This window comes from Microtus oregoni, unplaced genomic scaffold (genome assembly GCF_018167655.1).
Source record: "Microtus oregoni isolate MIOR12 unplaced genomic scaffold, Mior012 000025F_ref0000491, whole genome shotgun sequence".
Taxonomy (NCBI): Eukaryota; Metazoa; Chordata; class Mammalia; order Rodentia; family Cricetidae; genus Microtus; species Microtus oregoni.
This window is the reverse complement of record NW_024543084.1, coordinates 9,457,825-9,479,804: the sequence shown is the minus strand read 5'-3', so window position 1 is coordinate 9,479,804 and position 21,980 is coordinate 9,457,825. Positions and strand designations below refer to the sequence as shown.

The window sequence follows — 21,980 nt, the reverse complement described above, 5'->3', positions numbered from 1 at the left end:
TGGTCTGGTTCTTGCTATGTATATCAGGCTGGCCTCTGCTTCTTGAATCCTGGGATCAAAGGTACCTGGCTTGTTTTGTGTTTTCATTGTGTCATAGTGGGTGAGATTCCATCTTCTCATACGACTTGGGAAACCTAAATGTTTTTCAGCTGAAGTGTTAGCAGGGAGACATGGCAGTGCCTCCAGTTAGGGCCTCCTGAGAACTGCTAAGCCTGCCTCTGTAAGTCAGCAATGCGGCCTGCACCATTTGCTTGTGCCAATGCTATGTGCTGATCATGTTGGTCCAGGTCCTGTCTAGGCCTGGAGTTTGGCTTCTCTCGGTTGCTAGGACTCCACCTCAGGAGGGTGGGCAGAGCAGGGATCAGAGGTGGTGCTTTGGGGGGGAGGGGATAAAGAGGGTTGTCCTAGCCTGGCTGTCCTTTGTGGCTTACTTGGAACCTCAAGGAGAGTCAGGGTAGGACCACCCAAGGGTATTGCTACCCCAACAGTCTAACCTGGTGGGATGATGGAGCTTCTAAAAGTTTACTTTCAAAGTCCAGGCTTGTGCCTTGCTGCTCTGAGCCCTTAACATGGGTCTGTGCCTCAGTTTTCCTGGTGAGGGGAGTACTCACCTGTCCTACAGTCTTTGAGAGCATCCCCAAGCCCATGAGGGAGGAGTGTCTTCAGCCATGCAAAAGACAAGGCCATGTCTCTGTTTGGCATCCCAGTTAGCAGCCATGTGCCTCAGGCAGAGGCTGGGGATAGACAGTAGCCCCAGTGCCTGCTGTCTCCTGGACCACTGCCAGCTGTTTTGGACATCCCTGTCCATCCTTGTAAGATGTGTAGCACTGGATGCTCCCCACTTGGAGAAAAAGCAGGCCTTAGAGCAGGGAAGTACTAGGATGTGTCTGGTTGCAAAGGGTCTGAACAAGGATAGGGGGTAGGACTTGCTGTGTTACAAACTGTCCACCCTGGCAGGCATCTGTTAGAGATATGCAGAGTTGCCCATGCAGAACTCCATGGGCATGGACAATGACTCCCCCTAAGGCTCTGGGCCAGGCTGGAAGCTCTTTGTCTAGATAGGCAGATGTTACCTCCAGCTCAAGGCTAGAACACTGTGGGATCCCTCTGTGAGCTGCAGTTGCTTTGGGAACAAGACAGGCACCCCGTTCTGCAGACAGAAGCCCAGGCTGGAGGGTTTGCTCTGGGTACAAGCAAGCTCTGCTTAGAACCATCAAGCACAGGACTGCAAAACTTCTGATGTCACAGGAGGCGAGGATGGGTATGGCCAACACCCAAGGGTGTTTGTTTTGAGTCTAGACGGCTGCTGTTCCCACTCCAGAGGTTCTAATTGAGCCCCCCCCCCCCTTTCCAGCCAGACTCCAGGTTCTATGTGATGTGGTGAGGCTGGGGGCTGAGGCCTTGGACTTTGGTGTGAGCACAACCTGTAGTGCTGTTGGGTTCCCACAACCGGCCATTGCATAGCTCCTTCCAGAACACTGCCCCTAGAACCCCCCACCCTTTCTCACTGGACCAGGTAGTTGAAAAATACGGATTCTCTGAAGATAAACAAGTATAAGGATCATGACTCACTAGGCATGGTGGTGCACGCCTTTAGCCCCAGCACTCAGGGGGCAAAGAGAGGTAGATCTCTATGAGTTCAAGGCCAGCCTGGTCTACAGAGTGAGTTCCTGGATGGCCAGGGCTACACAGAGAAACCCTGTCCCCTCACCCCCCAAAAATCATGTCTCAAACAAAACAACCCCTTTTTGAGGTCATTAAGATGTATCTCCGTGGTGCCTGTCGGATGAGGGGTCAGAAGGGTGGAGTGGAAACCTGATGGGACTGAGCATGGCCTGGGTGTACTGGCAGAGGGAGACGGAAGCCACACACCCTCAGGAATCTGTCTTGAGATGCCTCACGGTGTGGGTGGAGTAAGAGGGACCTGGGAGATGGGTCCTAACATGCTTCCTTTATGTCTCAGGTTTGCTTTCCGTCTCCCATGAGTTTGTCTTGTCATTGGCCAGCTGAAATCACCCTCAGTCTCTGTGGCAGGTGTATAGTTGGATTGGTGTCACCCCCAATGCAAAACAATGTGCAATGGTTTCATCGCTTGCCTTGGTCTCTGTCTCTGCCCTTCCTAAGTGCTTAGGCAGTTACATATCCTCCCCTCTGCCCGCCACTGCACATCTTTAGGCTGCTACCGAGCCGGCCTAGAGCCTGCAGCAAGCACGCAAGCACTCACTCATTGCACAGGCTCCCAGCTCCCACCCCCTCACCGCAGACCGCTTCCAGTCCTGATGCCCCTCAGCACTAAACCACAAGCTGCAGCCCCCAAGGCACTCGGAACTGTTCTGAACAGGTTTGGTTAGATTAGTTAGGAATAAGGAACATGAAAGGCTTCTTGCTAATTCTCTATACTTTGAAAGTTCTGTTGCAGTGTTTAAATTCTAGCTCCTTCTGGGCTGGGACAGACCTGTTCCACTTGGAACAAGTGTTTCATGAGAGCGCTTAAGGCCAGCAGGGTATGCGGGCTGGGAGAATTGATGGGGTCCAAGGATGGCTCGGGACAGGGATCCTGTGAAGACAGGGTATCCTCCAGGCCGGGCTATGAAGGCAATGGAAGCTATGGAAGGTTCCAGGAGTGCAGGTGGCTTTTATTGAGCTGGTATCTGATATCTGATATCTCACAGCACACATATCCTCCTGGCCCAAGTGCTAGTCCCAGGGCCTGGCATCTTTAGGAACTAGCAAAAGGCTGTGCTGAAGTATCTGCCTGTAAGAGGACACCCCCCCCCCCGTTCCCCCCAGACACACACACATACCGAGAGACTGGAAATGTGTTCCCACGCTTCAGGTGCACAGGAGAGTAAGCACCCTGATCCAAATATGGGTCAGGTGGTTCCCCAAGGTGCCCCAGAGGTGGCAGCTCTTCCAGCATAGGCTTGAAGGCTGTAGCCCCATCTAGATGGAGACCAGTAAGAGTCTGTGTCTCTGGGCTCAGCAGCCAGGCAGGTGGCTGGGCAGGGAGATGGAGTGTGGGTACTGGGTCAGACCCCTCCTGCTACAGAGTGATGGCCACCAATAGGCCCTAGGTGAGTTCTGGACACGCCAGTCCAGGGTAAACTACTTGCTTCTCCACCTAGGCCCCCAAACAACCTCCCTGAGTCCTGACAGCTAACTGTAAGAACTGTTTCAGTACTCCTCACTAGGGCTTATGTATACTTTCTGAGCATGTGGATCCCAGACAGGCAGAGTAGGAAGGCTGGGTTTGCAGGCAGGCCATGGGCAGTGAAGACTTGGTCTAGGCACCCTATCAGGCAGGTTATAGCAACTGCCTTGCCCTTTAGAGCCCACCCACTGGAGGGTCCATCTGCTCCACCTGGGAGAACTTGGCCCTTTGGTCATCCCTTCACCTCAGCCTTTCAGGACACCCAAAAAGCACATGGCAGAGGTTTACATAGTGACATCAAAGGCACCTTCCTCCCCAGGGTGGGGTGAGGATGGATTTCCAGGAGTCTGGGGCCTTAGGTGAGCTGTTTCTACCTTCAGGGCATGCTGGACCATAGAGGGAGGTTGACTGTCAGCTAGCCAGAGGGTCCTCTGGACTTGACTCATGCACACCCTGGCAGCTTCCCAGACCCAGTCACCCATAGCTACAGAAGATTTATTACTGTTTTGAGAAGGCCATGTTGGCCAGGCCAGAGGTTCGGGGCTGGTCTGTGAAGTCTGGGGAGGGAAATAAAGGAGGCGATTCTAACCCTAAAACAGGTGAGCCTCGGATGTCTTCCAGACCCCGTGTCCTGGAGCCTTGATGGGTCACCTTGTTCCATGCATGCCTGCAGGATAAATCCATTTTAATAGAAGGTTCCAGTTCCAACCATACAAACCACAAACAAGACTGAAGTTAGCTGCCTGGAGCAATCCCTGGAGACCTGAGACATGCCCAGAGCCCAGAGCTTATTGTGCTTCTCAGATCAGGTGTTTAGAGACGAGACTTTGCTTTGAGTGTGTGAAATGGTCCATGGGGATGCATCATTTGCAGATTCTGGGTCCCCAAGCTCCGTGGCTGGGGGAGCTCAGTGTGGTAGCTGGAAACATCATCTGACCTCCATAACCACAGCTGCAGGGCTCCCTCCATAGCCATGGCCGACCACAGGACTGTGAGGACCCACCAGCAGCCCCTTCCCCCACCCCATGCCAGGGGCTGCAGAGCTCAGGTTCAGGATGGGCCCCCTGACAAGCCCCTCTGTTCTCCTCCACTTAAAGAGCAGGCACGGCACCGTTACTGCTGGCCCCTTGCCTGGTTCTGGGGAGAGGCAGCCCATAGGCCCTGGTATAGTCTCAGAACCATGCAGAAGCTCAGAATAGTACGTTGGGCGGCTAGAGCTGGCCTCCATGCAGGGGTCTCCCCAGTTCCATGTGGGACTCCCCAGTTGCAGGTCTTTCCTTCTCCCATGCACCCCAGAGCCCCTTCAGAAATTACTGAGTGAAGCCATGCAGGAGGGTGGGACCTGGGGTCGTGTCCAGTCCCTGCTCAGTTCCTTCTCTGCTGCTAGCCTCCTACTTTGGCCAGACCCAAGTCACGAGTTGTGGTACAGCTTTGTAAAGAGATGCAAATCATACATATTTGTAAAAATAGGTTAAAAAGTGCCTCCTGCCAGTTTCAAGGGTAGTCCAGTGGTCTCATGACTGGCCCCACCAAGAGAATTTCCTTCCTGGGGGACAAGTCTTGGAGCCATTGTATAGTCATAGCTTGCTTGGGCCAAGCCAGCGTGTGACAATGCTCTCTCTGTGTCCGCCTGTCTGTCCCCACATGGGCTTTGTGGCTGCTCAGAGCTGTGTCTCATCCCGGGTCTCAGGATTACAGGATGAGAGCTTGTTGCTGCAGCTGCTCTTCCGACTCTGGGAGCTGCTGCCCACGTGGGCCAGGGGGTCGGAGCGGATGAGGTACCTGTAGAAGACACCAAGGAAGGGTCTGGAATGACAATCCAGGTAGCCAGCCACACCAGGCCTGTGCCAGCTGTGGGGTCTGGAGCTCCACGCCGGATGCTGGGAGGGACAGAACTTGTACTCACACAATGTCATTGGGCTCCAGCCTCGTGTCTGGCGGGGGGTTGATGAGTACATAGGAGAGGGTGTTCTGGTGATGGTCGTTCATCTCGTCTGTAAAGGACACAGCCCAAGCATCACCCAACCCCACCCAGAATAGCTCTGCTGGACCCCAAGGAGCACAGGGGAGGTAGTTCTCCAGCCTTTCTGGCCATATACTGACCGGTCCTCCCTGATACCTGTCCTCTGCTCCTGCCTGCACTGGGCAGGGCTCAGCCACTGGCTCCCTCTGTCCCAGGCTGCTTGCTCATCTGACAACCAACCTTAGATGACATCTCACCAGTGGAGGAGGGGAGTGGGGGTACTGACAGAACAGAGGCACCGAGCACTCCTGCACACATACCTGTACAATCCCAGAGTGCACCTGTGCACACCTGCACATATAACTGAGTACACTTGTATATACCTATTCACACCTATTCACACCCACATTGCAAGCACCTATGCATACTCCTACATACATGCACCTGCACATATACCTGTGAGCACCCATAAACACTACTGATCACCTGCACATACGACACATACCGCTAATACCCACATGTACAGCCATGTAACACCTATACATACACACCATCTGCTCCACACCTTCATACCTGCATGCCCTCCAGGAGCCGCGCAGGCCTTCCTGTCACCCTCCTGAAGTGCTCTGCAGGTACCACCGTCCCTGGGACTGGGCAGGCCACATCTACTCCCTATACTTTGGACTCACTGGAGAACAGGGTCATTTCCTCCCATTTGTGGCTATGCTGCTGCTTCTCCAGAGAGAGAGAGACCAGCAATGACCCCAGGGTGATGATAGACTGTGATCCCTAGCAATGTGGATGGTTCTGGAGCAGCAGCCAGTTATACCATTGATGTCTGTGCTTGACCAGCAGGGCACCATGGCCACATACAGTGCTAGCAATGGCCTTGAGCTTGCTGGCCTCAGTTTGCCCACTTCATGTTTAAAGGTACCTCTAGATTCCAAGGGCATACAAAATGAGGGTGACCTGGGACAGGGCATCTTCTGCCCAGCCCCTTCCAGTGTCCTCTATCCTTCGTCATGTTAGACATAGCCTAGCCCTCTGTGACATTGAGGGAGCTGCCAAGTAGCCACCTGGGCCAGGGTAGGGCATGCTTTGGCTTCCAGAGCTGCAGCCCCAAGATGAGGCATATGACACAGAATGCTTCTGCGAAGGGGGTGTGCCTGTACCTGGGGGTAGTTCCAATGGAGCTTTTACCTCTGTCTACGTCTGCAGGGTAGGACAGCCTGGTAGCCCGCTCTCTGTAAATGGGGTGCTGTTCTGCCCCATGAGCATCAGTTTTTGCCCCCCCCCCCGCAAATCCTACAGTTAAGGTCCCCCATGGTGTGGCTCATGTTTGGAGCCAAGTGGGAGGCGTGTTATTCTGGGAGTAAGTCTTTCATGCAGCTTTGGGGCGGACAGTGCAGGGGCAGTAGGGTGTGAGCAGGAGCAGGGGGATTCGGTCATGCTCACTCCAGACCATGGCCCCTGATATGTGTCTATCAGGGCCACCAGACAGTCATCCCGCAGGTGGGGCTAGAAGCCCTGGCTGCGAGAGGAAGCTACTGGATCCTCCCTCTTTAGGTCTGAGGTCTGGGCTACCATTCTCCTCCAGCCAGGGGCAGATCTGGGGATTTTTGAGACTAGCAAGGCCTATGGGAGGGCAGGATGAGGCCTGGCTTTGTGCTTCTTTAGTGCAGAGCTGAGAGAGCCATGCCAAATCCCGGCTATCATGCCAGGGTGGGGCTGTGGACAGTCTTGTGGTGCTGACTCCAACTGCTTAGCTTGAGAGAGCAAGCCAGCTGCCCCGAGGTAGCTTTAGCATCCCCGTGCTTGGTAAAGGTAGACAGCAGGTAAGGACAGGGACAAGGCCCAGATTAAATGCACTTCTGGAATGGAAACTCTCAACAAGTCAGGCCTTTGCAACATCTCTGCTTCCCCTCACTTTCTCCCACCTCCTTACCCGAGCCCCGGGCATCTGTACCCATTTCCCCATAAGCTTTCCTAATCTGAGCCTTAGCTTGCTCATCTCAGAACCAGAATAACTTCAGGGCTTGTGTGCTTTCTCTTGCCCCGTGTGCACTGAGCCCCTGGGCACCATCCCACACTGGACGTTACCCTTTATGAACAGGTTGTGACATTCCAGCCTCGCATTCCAACACCACTCCATGCCGCGCCAGGGTTCTATGAGTCCCTGTCGCCAAGTTCCAGCACATTTTCCCCAGTAAGCACACAGGTGATGCTCAGTGAACACCAAGAGCACCCTGTGATCCTGCAGGAGCTGCCCAAGCTCTCACCTGCCCGCCTTTGCCTAGGAGCCATACAGGAAGCAGATGGAACTGGGTACAGGGCATGCTTGGGTCATGGAAGTCACCTTGTGGCCAGCAGAGGGCCCACTTTCCATGAATGCTGTCATGGGTGGCAGGATGAGGAAAACCGCAAGCCCAGGAGATGCCAACACTTTGCTCTGTGGCTGCCCACAGCCATCCTTACAAATACAGACCCAGTTAAACCGACATCTACCTGGGCCCAGCCACTGCTAAAGCTCCCAGAAAACCTGATTGGAGGGGAGGCACCGAAGGCAGTGGCTTAGCCTTTGCTCTGTCCTCATGTGGGGTAGCTCCTTGTACTCCGCAGCATTAAAGCCCGCAGATGAGAAGTGGCTACTAGGTCAGCTCTGTCTCAAGCAGATAGAAAGAGCCTGCTCTTGAAGCCCCAAGTCTACCTGGCTTGGGTAGTCCAAGCCTGCCTATGCCTTAGCACGGAGTGCAATCCTAATTTTCATCCTCATGCCTGGCAGGAGGCTCACTAAGACACATTGGGACTTTGGGCATCTCGTGGGACTAGCCAGAGAGGCAAGCTGTTGCTGGAACGGCCTGCTGTCTGGTCAGGGCAAAGCTAGATGGCATGGCACATTCTAACACCAGAGCTGGATAAAGTATTTGAGGTTAAGCCCTGGGGCCGGGGTGGGTACCATCATCTGGGCTCCCATGACCCTCAGCCAGAACAAACCAAGGAGGAAGATTGAAGGCCTGAGAACCCACTGTGGACACACAAAGCCCTCTCATCTCTCCTGGTCACTGTCTGGCCCAGCCAAAGTGGCAAAGGGTTGGCACGTCCCCTATGTGGTGGCTGGTATCCACTGGAGCAGAATTACCTTGCAAATATCCCAGGTTTACCCGATTCATCACATCACTGGCTGTTAAATTTGCTACGTCCTCTATGGAACACATAGGAGAGGCACAGACAGAAACAGAGAGAGAGACAGGTCAGCAAGCAGTGGCAGGGTGGGCACGCTGGCACAGCAGAATGGGTGCAGGGCAGCGGTCAATTGCACGCAGACACCGTCCACGCCGGGACAGTGGTGGCCAGCACCAGCCACCTCAGAAGCAAGTCAATTGCCAAAGAGAATATGGTCCTTCTCTGCCAAGCACTGGCATGTGGGGGGTGCATTGCAGAGGCTAAGGGGCACACAGGGCAGGTGCCAATTCTGAGCTTGGTCATGTGGGCTGGACTTTGTATCTTCTAGTACTTGCCATAGTTCATGAATGCTAGGGATCCCCTTAGCCTTGGTGGCTAGTTCCCTGGAACGGCAGGTTACCTGGGCGGGGATACAGTGGGGATCACTAGATCGAGGGCATTGTAGGGAAGTTCCGCATTGTGTACACGTGATTGGGAAAGTCTCTAGGGTGGTTATGCTGGTCTTGAAAGTCTTCCCTGGGCCTACCCTTTAGTGAAGTCTATCTCTGCCTTGTGAAGGTGCCCATCACACCCAGTATGCATGGCCAGCACATGGTCCAGCCCCAGTGATCCCTGGGCAGCTATCTCTGCTTGGAGGAGTCTCTAGGGCCCCATCTCCAGTGATGCTAGGCATCATGAGGCAGGGTGGGCCTCAGCAACAGCTGAGTATTGAGATACTAAGGGAGTGTGGGAGCGCACAGGCCAGAAGAGAGTGCTTGGGCCCCCTTTGACCTCATCAGGAGAGGCAGCCTGGTTAAAGTCACACAGATGTTACCCAAAAATGGCACAGAAAGAAGGGGGTTACAGAAATGGGATGACTACCCTGGGGAGGACGGTGGGATAGACAGAGGATGTGTAAGTCCTTCTTGTTCCCGATGACTGGGCCCCACCCTCTCCCTGGCCAGGGACCTGCTAACTCCTTGCCTCACATCTCTCAGAAATGGGAAGACTGGATCTGTACCCCAACAAAAGCCATCGGCTTGGCTTTCTACTCTACTCTTCCTTTAGGTCCAGTCCCTTGCTTTCTGCTGGGGAAACTGAGGCTCTGGAGTAGCAGAAGCGAGCCGGTTTGTGGGTCACTCTGCACCTTCTCCATACTGGGTGGGGATAGACACTCCTCTGCCCGTCACTGAGCAGGCCCAAGTGACCATTCTGTGGCCACGCCTGCCGAAGGGGTCATATAGATTAAGATGCTCATTAACCACTTTGCTATGGCCCAACCTGCCCCGCCTTGTTGCCTGCCCTTACCGTAGCCCGTGGTGGGCAGCCCCAGGTGTTTCATCCGGTTCTTGACCAGCTCTGAGAGCTCCTGGCGCTCTGAACGCCGGTAGAGGCTGAGCCGCTGCTGTGTGATCCACTCTGTGGCTGCAGGGGCCTTCCCCGCCTGCTTGCTGCTCTTTCGACTCAGCTTGCGGGCCCACTGGAGGCTCTTGCGGCGCAGTAGGGGGTGCTCCGCTGGATCAGCACTGCCCCCGTGGCGGCCGTGGGTGCTGCCACTGCCGGAGGCAGCGCGTGTGCCCCAGGGCCCCTTGGCCTCCCGAGTGTCCTCACGGTCCTCCATGTTGACTGAGATCTGGGACTGGGCAGGCAGGAGGGCTATGGAATGGGGCCTTGTGCCTTGAGGTGCCAGGGAGGAGATGGGCTCTGGACCCACAGTGTGAACGCCAGCCTTCTCCAGGCCAGAAAGACTGTGGGGTCCTGTGTTCCCATCTGTACCCCAGTCTGCCTGGCCTCCTGGACCTGCTCAAAGTCTGACCCAGGATGGAGCCAGCCTGTCCCAGGGAAGCGGATCCTTTGTCTCTCCGGGCCATCACATCTATGGATCTAGCTGGTCTCTCTGACCCGGTATATCCTGGCTTTGGCCTAGCACTGGGACCTCTGTCTATACCTCAGTTTCCCTCCATGCGGTAGAGCAGGGGTCCCCATCAAACACATCCCTGGGAGTCAATGCGAACAGAGGTGGGGTGTGGTAGGCTGTGCATGACTGAGTGAGCATGTGAGGGGCTGGGGAAAATGTGGGGACCCCATCAGCAGCCCTTTAGAGAGACTGAGAGGGATAATGCAGGTGTGGTGGTCAGAGCAGCCCACAGGGGTATCTGCTGCTCTGGAGGCTGCAGAGGGGCCTTCTGATGGTGCATAGAGCTGGGCTGGAGTGAAGGGTACACACGATGTGGGCAAACCCATGAGTGATTGCCCCCTGCCTCAGTTTCCCCATTGCATAGCAGGATGGTACTTGCTGAGAGTCCCGCCACCTCCACCCCGGACCCTGAACAGCCCAGAGGCAAACACATTTTTATTTCCTGTCTGCTTCCCAGGGGCCTGATCAAGGTAGGGAAGAACTCCATGAGGCACAGGTGGAGCAGAAACGCCACATGGGGTCCGGGGGTGCTCACCTGGGCTCTCAGGTCATGGGGCTGTAAAGGAAACCAAGGGTTGTGAGGGACCGGTGGGTGTGTTTGCCCCTACCCCAGTGCATCCTCGCCTCTCAAAGTCCATATAGAACATGCAAGGGCAGGATGGCAGGCGGACTACCATAGTCTACCGCAGTAGACAAGCTGCACCCCACCACTCTGGATACCCTACCCAGGCCCTCTGGAGGTCTGGGATGCTTCCCAAGGTCACCATTCTTCCCAGAGTGGCAGATGCCCTCTCTGGAGGCACATGTTTTGGACACTGAACCTGCCTGGAAGGAGCCTCTGGCAAATGCCAGTCACACACAGGTGCCCAGAGCTGGACTGTGACAGCAATGGGGCTGTACCTCAGAGGAGAAGACATGGCACTCAGTCCTGTAGATGCCGATGGGGATCTCAGCACTGGAGGAACAGAGTTTCTGGAAGAGGCGGCCGTAAGTTCGGATCCACAGGTCATCCTCGGTTACCTTCATCTGCGACGAGAGGAAGGGCTGAGAAGGGCTACAGGCAGCACCCAGAGTCCCCAGACTGCAGTGACCCGAGGAGGGTGCCAGGCCTGTGCCCTGTGGCACTGTACACCTGGCCTGCACTTACGGCGCAGAGGTAGCCGGAGCCTGGGGTCGTGTCAAGGCCCAGCAGCAGCCTGGTGATGGTGATCATGTAGTCTTTCACGAAGGACTGTGGGGCAGCGGGGCCACGTGAGGCAGATGCTCCCGCCTCAGCGCACTCAGAAGCCACCTGCCTGCCAGCCCAGCACATGAGATCTAAAAAGGACCAGGACCCTAAACCCCCAGAGTGGTACCAGGGCATCCCTGAAGGCAGTTAGACCCGCTGCTCCAGCAGGAATCTGTCTCAGGAGATCTGGGGAGAGCTGCCCAGAGCAATGGGACCAGATCTTAGGTGGAGAGCAACTGTGGGTTCTGGTCCAGGGATCATGGGACCCTGCCCACATCCCTCCACATCCCAGCTGACCTGGTAGAGCAGTGTATCCAACATGCTGATACTAAATACTCGACCAGCAGCAAATGGCAGGCGGAACATGAAGGCCAGGTTGGAGCCATTCTCCCGTTCTTGCTGCAAGAAAGGGGTCCTCAGATGGCACATAGGATCACAGGTGGCCATCAGAGTAAGGATATGTACATAAGGTGTGTTTATGTGTGGTATGTGTATGCATATGTGTGTACATGTACTTGTGGTATGGCATGCATGCATTTTTGTGTGCTTGTGTGGCATGAGCATGGGTACATGGCATGCATACATGTGCTGAGTGTAGTATGTGCATGGTATATGTATACATGGATGTGTATCTGCATACATCAACAGACTTCTGGCCAGCAGGCTTGAATATCCAGCCGCATCTGCCCAGACACACTCAGGCCCAGAGCCTAGGGAGAGTTTGGGCTCTGAGAAGAAATTGGGACCCAGAACCTGTGAGATACGTCCTGTATTTGGAATCCAGGGCCTCGCACATGCTGGGCCTTTCCATCAGTGGCCCCTCCACCAGTCACATCTTCCCAGTGACGGAAGGAAGCACACAGGACAAGGTGGCAAAAATTCCTTTCATTTTGTCCTTCTTTGCACTCCAGTTAACAGAGAGGGCAAGTGCTGGGGGGAGTGTGAGGTCGGAGAGCGAAACAGTGGGGCTAGGATGTGTGGGCTTGATTGGCCCAGGAAGAACCACGTATGTCTGAGCTACAACACGTGGTTGTACCACGTGACAGTTCCATAGTCACGGCCACTACCTTCCCACTCTGGTGTGCACCATGTGCAGGTGAACCACAGTGGTAACTCAAGCATTCCACTGGCTTTCCTAAGGACTGCCCTAATCAGGAAGGGACCATGCCATAGGTCCAAATGACTGGAAGGAAGGGGAAGGAGTGTTGCTAATGTTAGCTTCTATCCAGAGTGTTCCCTTCTATTTCAGACAAGGAGTGGGCATTTTTCTTCAGTGTGGGCAATCCTACAAAGCTTGTTGCTCAGTGATAGGCAGGCCATAACAGTGGGTGTGACTGGGGATTCTACCATCTCCAGGAAGCCACGACACCAGCAGCCTCCTCATCTTCTTCCTTATCTCGTCTGCCCAGGGCCCAGGACATCAACCACTGTGGATCCCAACCCCCCAGCATCCATGAGTTCACTACCATCACTGTGGATCCCAAGTCCTCAGCATCCATGAGTTCACTGCCACCGTGTTCTGGGATCCCAACCCCTCAGCATCCATGAATGCACTACCACCGTGTTCTGATTTCTTCAGTTTGTCCTTGCCATCCCTACTGTGATAAAGTCACATGATGGGCCCTGGACCATTCACTGCCCTGGGACGGACAACAGCTGACAAGTCCAGAATGCAGGGATGGCCCAGCCACCAGGTCCATGCTACATGGAGGGGATGAAAGAAACCCCCACCCTTCACTGCTGACATCTACCACAGAGGCCCTAGCTGTGTGAACCAGTTACTGTCTATGCAGGCTGCCTTCACCTATTCCCAGGCTTCCTCGAGGCCCCTGAGGAGCAGGGCTGGCCCCAGGTGTGACTGTGTATAGGGACACAGGCTCCACGATGACTCCAAGCAGGGATACCAGCCTGGCCTACCCTCGGTCACACTGTGAGGACCCTGGTGATATGTGGGGCCGTGGTCCGAGTGGCCACTCAGAGAATCCTAGCACCTTGGACTGCTTAGGCATCCCTTGACCCTTTCCAGTGTGGATGCAGATGCTGGGGAGAGCAGAGACCAGTGATGGGGGTAAGCTGGACAGCGGGAGTCGCACTGTTGTCTGGTCCTCTGCCCGTCTGGCTCCCTCATGCCTCTCTGGCTCAGCCAGATAGCAGTCTACACAGACAGGCTCCCATTGGCCACTTCCACTTTGCCCTAGCTTCAAGTCAGCTCTGTGCTCATGGGCAGTAAGAAACCCCAGAGCTTGTCTGTTCTGCCTGATGTCTGGAGTCAGGTGTGGCCCAGATAATTCCTGCCTTCTTCAGTCAGTCATGCTGGCCTCTGGCAGCTCACCACAAGCACACTGGCCCAGGCTGAGCTAGGGACTCACACAGAACAGCAGGCATTGGCAGCTGTGGCTGCCTCCTCCATACCTGGCCTCTGTTGTCTTCATCTTAACACATGGCTTCCACTGCCCTCACCCCAGCGCCTGGCCATCCCTTGTGTGGATTAGCAGGTGTGGCTACAGCCACCACACACCAGAGTAACATAGACAGTGACCTGTCTCCTATAGTCCTGTAGTTTCCCATATTCCTAGTGGGTTCCTGGGTCCTTAGCATATCTCTAATGCCTTACTGAGTCCCTTGTGTCCCCGAGTTCCACATCTGGCCTAGCCAATACCATCCATGGAGCTGACCCCTCCTACAAATTCCATGGTCAGAAGCACGAGGCTTTCCCCACTCTCTGATCTTCAGAGCTGGGACAGAGGCAGGGTCTGGTGGTGGGTGGGCTGTGAGTATCTGTTACCAGTTCCTGGCCGATCCCAGAGAGGATTACCACTGACTCGCAGGTGCTCTGGGAAGTAGCCCCCCAAGGAGAGCTTTGCATCAGCTGAGCCTATCTCCTTGGCTCCTACGGGACAGAAGCCCATTCTCCCTCACCTTGCTCATAACCTCTTTGGGCTCCCGTTAGCGAAGGCTGACCCACCAGGAGGGGCCCACTTACCTTTTCCAGTTTGGAAAGAGCCAGAGAGTAGCTGTCCTTGGCACGGAACTGCATAAACCGCATGTTGGAAGGATGGGTAAGCTCTGTGGTGATGCTGAGGCTGGGGAAGAGCCTGGGGGAGGGATTAGCAGAGTTGTCCTTCAGTCAGGGCTGAGGGTCTGGGGGTCTGTGGTGGGTCGTATGGCTGTGGTCAGTCAGGGCTGAGGGTCTGAGGCAGTCCCAGGGCTCTGGGGGTCTGTGGTGGGTCGAATGGCTGTGGTCAGTCAGGACTGAGGGTCTGAGGCAGTCCCAGGGCTCTGAGGGTCTGTGGTGAGTCCTGCGGTCATGACTGGGTGGTCTCTATTGCGTCGGTTACAGCCGTGGGCATTAGTCTCTGGTAGATTTTGTGGTCAGGGCTGTGGGGGTCTGTTTTGGGTCCCTGTAAATTTACCAGAGACTAATGCCCACGGCTGTAACCGACGCAATAGAGACCACCCAGTCATGACCGCAGGACTCACCACAGACCCTCAGAGCCCTGGGACCACACATAGAAGTGTGGTCTCTTGTGGGTCCTGTGGTGAGGTCTGTGGACTCTGATGGGTCCGATGGTAATAGCTTTGGAGACCATGGTGGGTCCCATGGTCAGGGCTGTGGGGTCTGTGCTGGGCCCCATGGTCAGGGCTGTGAGATCTGTGCTGGGTCCCGTGGTCAGGGCTGTGGGATCTCTTGTAGATCCCATGGTCAGGGCCCTGAGGTCTGTGCTGGGCCCCATGGTCAGGGCTGTGGGGTCTGTGCTGGGCCCCATGGTCAGGGCTGTGGACTTTGGTGGGTCCTTTGGTTGGGGCTAAGGGTTCTCACAGTGGTCCTGACACATGGTTCTCCATATCCGTTTCTGTGGAGACCTTGTAGGAAGCCTGGCTCCCAGGCGTCAGGTGCTCACCGAAACATGGTCTGAACATTGACAATGGTCTTAGCATCTGCCATGTAGTCCTCTTCGGCGCTCATGGTGCTCTCCTTGTCTACCACCACCAGGTTGTCGGCATAGATGATTCCGCACTGCAACAGGCTGTCCAGGCTGCACAGGGCAAGGGCTATGGCTGTGGATTCCCCTCCCCCTCACACACCAGGTCCCTCTCAACCTCCCTCTCTTTCCCCGGGTCTGGGCTGAGTGCTCACTGAGGAGCTCTGGGGGAGGACGGTGGAGAGACAGCAGGCACTGTGGCCGAGGCTGATCTCATCTTACTTGTCCACGGAGCCCTCCATGTAGTAGACCATGGGAAAGCAGCAGATAGCCTCCAGGAAGTGGTGGTCAGGTCTGTGGGAACAGCAGGGCCGAGAGGTGTCACTTGCTCTATGCTTTATCCTCTCCACACTCTTGGGGCCCCCAAAACATGGGACTGAGGGGAACTTAAGGCCAAAAGTTCTGCCACTTATTCAACCCAGGGGAAACTGAGGCCCTGGACTTGCTGAGGTTATATAGCCAAGACTGGACCTTGGGCTCTGGCTGCCATGCTTCCGGGTCCTTAGAGGAAAGGAGCTATGGTTTGGGGGATCCCCGTGGGCCACGGGAACTGTCAAATTGTGGGGATGTGATGTAAAGAGGCTACAGGAGAAACTAGAGGAGGAAGCTGCTAAGGCCAGTAAGATATAGAAGGCATAGCCACGGAAGACAGCAGGGAACTGGCCAGCAGTCCTGGCACGGGAAGAGAGGCATTATGGGAGTGCACAGTGTCTCACTTGTTGTCAAGCAGCAGCACAATGGGGTTGAGTTCCCGGCGAGACCGATAGTAGGCACGCAGCGGCACGATGAAGTTGTAGAGCCCGTTGCCCGCCGTCTCAGCAGAGACGATAATCAGTTTGTTCTTGAACCCATAGGCCTTGGCATCTTCATAGCTGTTGTGTTTGCAGCCCTGGGGATGTTGGAAACCCAGGCTGGGCAACCACCCTGGCTGTGGGAGAAGCTGGTGGGCCAACAATAGCAGGGGCGTGCAACACGGGAGCACATGGGAGCCCTGGGTAGATATTGGGCCACCAGCCACCAGGGCTCATCCTGCTGGCCGCCACTAAAGTCAGTGTCCCACAAAGCTGGGTGTAAGCCAGTCACTGCAGCATTTAGCTACAGAAATACAGAGGGCCAAGTCATGTGTACACACACATACGTGTGTGTGTGTGTGTGTGTGTGTGCTCACACAGTCCAGTGCCTAGCTCTGTCCACCACAGAGCCCAGAATCAAGGTCTCAGGCAGCATCTGATCTAATCATCTGTTTCCTCAGTTCTCTTTCCCTAAATTGAGTCAGACCTCAGTTGGAGGTGCCTGGTCCCAGTCTAGAGCTGGGCATGCACAGGGAGGAAGTGTGAGAGGCTGGCAAACATCGAAGGGCTCAGATCCCAAAACAACATGAGTATGGGCCCTGAGTAAAACGAGAGGCCATGTGCCTCCACCACGTGAGTGCAAGGATGGTTTCCTTGGCGACATGCTGAGGAGAACTACTGGCGGGATCTAGAATTAAGAGAGCTGATTCAGAGTGGGGAAGGTTAGAAGCCATCCTGCCCTGATCTCAGCAGTGACTGGACCATAGAGATAGTCACTTTCACAGCGGGACAGCATGGCCAGAGACGCGGCCAGCTGAGCCCCATCCCGCTTCAGGGTGCTCAGCCCAGATGCATGGGCTGGCTCGATCATAGACGGAGTTCTGTTGCCCTGAACACAGGATCCAAGCTCTTCAGAGGTCAACAAGGGATCCCAGGAAGACAGGAAGGTGTGTGCTGACTTAAAGAATGACAAGACCGTTGGAGCCTTGGGTTCCCCTGGCAGGAGACCCTGGCTCTGCCTGACTCTGGGGATGGGCTATATGAGGAGAGAAGGAGTCCTCCTCCTCTGGGAACACGCAAGATGTTTGGGGGCTCAGGGCTCGGGGGTCCTAACCTGCTTTCAGCCCGTGAGTTCAGAGCAGGGAGGCAGAGAGTGGGTGGGTGAGGTAGAAGGGGGTCTGCTCCTGCTCAATTGCAGCATCCCCGAAATACATGGTGGCCACAGCGGAGTCTAGGGTGCCGCTGCAGAGACTCAGCCTTACCTTGTCCAGCCGCAGGCAGCAGAAGGGAGCTTTCACAGGCAGGAGGTGGCATAAGGTTGGGGAGCTGCCAATGTAGGGTGAGTTGGGGGGGTAGCCCTTCACGTACCTGGATGAAGACAGGGACCACAGCATGGCACCCTTTACCTGGACTATTCATGGAGTCACCTGGTACTAGCAGAGATGCCTTACTGTCTCCCAGCTCCTAATCCCTACATCTGCTGGGACAGTCACAAGAGACAAGTCCTCAGGGACCTGTCCCTGCATCCCAGGTTAGGGCTGGGACAGGTACACCAAGGTCCTAGAATGGCCCAGGCTGAGGTGGGGTGCAGAGGGGCCACTTGTTACCACTCCCCTCCGCAGGACCCAAGAGGGTTGGGAGCATCCTTCCAATGGTCAGTCCTCAGCTACTCAGATGGGGGATAGGCAGGTAGCTTGTAACCCATGGGATCCCTTATGTCCCCGGGGAAAAATTCCACACATAATATACTCAGTGCAGATGTTTACATGTATACACATGGAAGAAAACACAGGAACAGATGCATGCACACATACACATGTGTACACTTGCACACATGCACATACAAGCAATGTTCACCCACTTCCACACATGTCCATACACATGCCACGTGAACACACACAACACACATACATTCTCCCTCCCTCCCTCCCTCCCTCCCTCCCTCCCTCCCTCCCTCCTCCCCCTTTGGAGCCTAGAAGCTGAGAACACCAGGGCTGTAATCACCAGCCCACTGACTGAGGGATGTCCATGGCACCCCAGGTGATAGGCAGGTACCTGGGCCTGTGCCTCCAGTGGGCTACACTAGCCTCTCAGAAGGCTGCTTCCCTTCCTCCCCACCCTACAGTGCTCAATACACACCATGCCATGCTTTGACACTGGGCCCTGGCCACCACCCTCTAGTTCTGTTTCCATGTACCTCAAGGGACACAGCCACAAGGACCCATGTACTTTCTGCTTACAGGATCTGGGAGCCCCAGCATTGACCCCTCAACCTTAGAGCAGCTCCCAAAAGGAGGATGCCCTAACTGAGGTCAAGGTAACTAAACTGTTGAGGACTTACTAATGTCCCTCTTGGTCTCAGCCAGGAAGATTTGGCCTCAGACCCCAGCCAGGATGTCCACTGGAGACAGGCTTGTAGTCTCTGGTTCTGGACAAGGTCTAGCCAAATCACCTGCTGGTGACTTCTACAGACCCTGCCCCAAGAATTCCCACCTGAAATGAGGTGCCATATCCCACAGTACCAAGAGAATCTGATTCAGCTGTGATGTTAGCTCAGGAATGTCTGTGGTTCACTGCCTGGCTCTATCCCAACTCATGGAATAACCGAGGGCAGATAGCTCAGTGGTTGAGATGTCATGGGGCTATGCTACCCCATCACCCACGCTGCTTCTATAGGCCACTAAATGCGGCCTCTGAGTCCCATTATCTCTGACTCCAGCCAAGGCCAGGGGGAGGGTGGCAGCCTAGTACATCTCTGCCAGCATGCTCTCGAGTGCTCCCCAGGACTACGCTTGGGGTGATTCCCTGGCCCCACCCAGAAGACCCATTTGTGAAGCAGGGATTGCCTCTATACCCAGCACTGGGGACCCTTCCCTCCCACTGAAAGCCGAGCCCCACTTAGCACTCACTCAACCACAGAGAGCCCCTCGTCGTCTGAGGGTGTCACCTCGTCCTCTGACTGGTCACTTAGCAGGTCGCAGGGCAACAGGGCTGAGCTGTCTGCCAGCTCCAGGACTGGTGCGATGCTGGGGCGCCGACTACCAGAGCCATTCTCCGTGGGCAGAGTCAGCTTGCAGCTGCCACCGCCGCTGCCGCCACCACCACCGCCACCCTGGGAGGGCCGGCAGTCTGTGTTCTGCAGGTCCATGGCCACTGTCCCTGGACAGAGGGGTTGAACCTGACCAGCAGCCCTTCTTACTCCACTCTCTAGGCCAGCTGTGTGGCCTTAGGAATTTCAGCACATCCCTGAGTCTCAGTTTCCCCTTCAGGACATGGGGGGGGCCCTGAGGGGTGGTGATTGGCCCCCAGCAAGGGCCCCATCCATACTGGGTTGCTGTGACTGATTCTGACTTCCTGAGGGTAGGGCCCTTGAGGTTTATGGGAAACTGGTCTATCTACTTTAAGGACAGGGCTAGAAAGGGTGGCCACCCAGGAACACAGGAGCAGTGTGGCCATATTGCATTTGCTGGTTTCTGCTGTTCCCACGTCAGCTCAGGGCTGCTAGCTTGGGGTCGTTGGCCGGCTCAAGGATGCAGCTCATAGCCTCTGTGGGCCAGAACTGAGGAGTGGGTGGAAGGGCTTCCTGAGCCATTCCGTCTCAGGCATGGGCGTGAGCAAATACAAGCAATGGATGGAGGTTGGGCTGGACAGCAGAAGAACCCCAACCCCAAGCTCTCCCTCAGGTCTGACTGCCAGGGCAAGCTGTTACTGCAGGAGTGACTTCAGAGCCAGGCAGCTGCTGGCTCATGTCACACGTGGCTGAGAATGTGTACCACAGAGTCAAAGCACCCGGTCCCTAGAGACCACTTAGATGGGGCATACGGTGGGCACTTATTAGCGTCAACTTGTTTTGAGGGTCACAGCTTGGGTCTAGCACCACATGAGATGGTGATTGCCCTGGATTACCTGCGGCTCTGTGGCCTGAGAGTTTAAATGACCTGTTCCTGTTCCCCGCTGTCCCCTGGAGGGCTGGTAGGGGATGAAACATGCCAGAAGAACCACCTTCTGAGTTTTGGCCCAGCCCTGCTCAGGAAGTCACTGGGACCAGTTCTAGGAAGACAGCAGTCCCTGGGAAGAGCCTTGAGGCTAAGCTGTGGCCAATTTCAGACAATCTACCCCTAGTGGATGCCAGGGCTTTCATCTATTCAAGGGATGCTCTGGGCTGATAGAACTACAGGGGCCTCTGGTTGGTAGTTAACTGCTACAGTACCCTCACAGGCTCTCAGTTACCCAGGTAACTGATGCTCACCAGAACTCTGACTGGTGGGGGTACCCCAATTGGACAGATCCACAATTCGAGGCTCGGAGAGGCTCACACTGTCCAAGAAAGAGCCGAGCCTCAGGGGTCAGGGGTCTCCTGCCCAGTGGCAGTGGTGTGTGAAACACACCCTTGGAAGCCACCCACCTACCACCTGCATGCTGCCCCAGCTCACCCATAGAGGCAATGATGCTATGCACTGGCAGACGGGATGGCCCCTCATACAGTGCCTGCCCTGCAAGACCCCGCCTCTTCTGCTTCTCCTCCTGCTTGAAGATGAAGGCCGAGTTCTCCTCCTTGGTAATGTTGATGTAGAAGCAGGTGTCGGAGGCGGCCAGGATGTGCCGTGGCCCTGGGTTCAGCAGGATACTCTTGTTGTCCTCACGTTTCATCCCAATGAGGCACACGCCATACCTGAGCAGACATGGCCTGGAGCTCAGGGTCACTCCTGGCACCCTGTGGCTCAGGCTGCCCCCCTGAACTACTCATTCTCCTCTCAGGGACCCCACTTGGACCTCTTGGACAAGCCCTCTCCTCGGATATTGGGGACCTAAGGACCCCAGGGCAGCCTCAGAAGAAGCTATGTGGCAGGTTCTTACATGAGCCTTGTTCTGGGATGTCCTGACTTGGCCGTCCTCACCAGGTAGGCAGAGCCAAGCTATGCTGTCCTTGGTTGAGATTCTGTGACTTTCCTGCCCCAGGGCCCCACCCATGCTGACCTGGCCCTGGGTAGGGTGATGGTGGGGACAGCGGGCTCCAACCCTGTATTCAGCCCCGAGTCCTGCGTACTTCTTGTGTGCGTGGAAGGCTGCGTAGGTGAAGCTCTTGCCCTCATACTCCCGGAAGAATTTGCTGTCGCCCATGCGGATGTGGTACACCTCATTGCCCGAGCAGCGCCCATACATGCGCTGCCACTGCTCTGGAGATTCCTGTCCTTCCCTACCAGAGGAGCAGGGTAAGGTTAGGAGGCCATCACCCTCAGTCAGGGCTGGCCCTCCTACCCAATTGGTTAAATGCACCCTGCATCTCCCTGGACCCCCTTCCTGTGCCAGACCTCTGCCCACTACATGCCCTCCTCCTCCAGGGAGCCCGCCCTGCCTTGTGGGGTTGGTCGGGACGGCCAGGGCGTGGTAGTCGGTCTGGCACAGGGCACTCACTGGCCACGGGACGTGTGCACCAGCAGGGTGATGAGGGTGGAGGTGGCCGGGCAGATGCAGTTCAGGGCCAGCATGGCGTACTTGCATTCCTCCTCGCATACCACGTGGTCTGTGGGGACTGCAGGGTCAGTGCCTGCCACCCCTGCTGTCTGTGGTACCCCCTACACAGCACCCACGAATGTGTCAAGGCTCTCCTGCTCGGTGCCCCTGGAAGCCTGAGCAGCCAGCTCCTACTCAGCAGGGGTTCAGCACCTTGGCGAGCTGCATGTTGAAACCCTAAGGTGCAACTGTGTTTCTGGGGCCACTCCAGTTCTACCCAGGTGGGCCCTTACCTATCCCCCAGGTGCCCACCATGGGCTTTGGCCATAG

The 21,980-nt window shown here is 55.7% G+C and overlaps 1 protein-coding gene across 7 annotated transcripts in view; it reads right to left on the bottom strand.

Moving 5' to 3' along the window:
• Positions 1-2,793: 2,793 nt before the first annotated feature.
• The window catches only part of Kcnt1 (potassium sodium-activated channel subfamily T member 1), a 57,953-nt gene continuing 38,766 nt past the window's right edge, over positions 2,794-21,980 (bottom strand). For 4 of the 7 annotated variants that reach the window (XM_041674477.1, XM_041674475.1, XM_041674471.1 and 1 more), the window contains 17 exons: positions 21,612-21,720; positions 21,244-21,393; positions 20,630-20,868; positions 19,106-19,355; positions 17,459-17,564; positions 16,122-16,294; positions 15,628-15,699; positions 15,325-15,459; positions 14,406-14,517; positions 11,720-11,821; positions 11,342-11,425; positions 11,095-11,220; positions 10,730-10,750; positions 9,585-9,915; positions 8,254-8,316; positions 5,058-5,145; positions 2,794-4,933 (listed from right to left, as the gene is read on the bottom strand). In XM_041674477.1, coding sequence (XP_041530411.1) covers positions 4,813-4,933; positions 5,058-5,145; positions 8,254-8,316; positions 9,585-9,915; positions 10,730-10,750; positions 11,095-11,220; positions 11,342-11,425; positions 11,720-11,821; positions 14,406-14,517; positions 15,325-15,459; positions 15,628-15,699; positions 16,122-16,294; positions 17,459-17,564; positions 19,106-19,355; positions 20,630-20,868; positions 21,244-21,393; positions 21,612-21,720 — 2,282 coding nt within the window. In that variant the 3' untranslated portion in view covers positions 2,794-4,812. Of the gene's footprint in view, positions 4,934-5,057; positions 5,146-8,253; positions 8,317-9,584; positions 9,916-10,729; positions 10,751-11,094; positions 11,221-11,341; positions 11,426-11,719; positions 11,822-14,405; positions 14,518-15,324; positions 15,460-15,627; positions 15,700-16,121; positions 16,295-17,458; positions 17,565-19,105; positions 19,356-20,629; positions 20,869-21,173; positions 21,394-21,611; positions 21,721-21,980 lie in introns of all 7 variants that reach the window. The other 3 variants (XM_041674476.1, XM_041674472.1, XM_041674473.1) reach the window with 2 other exon arrangements.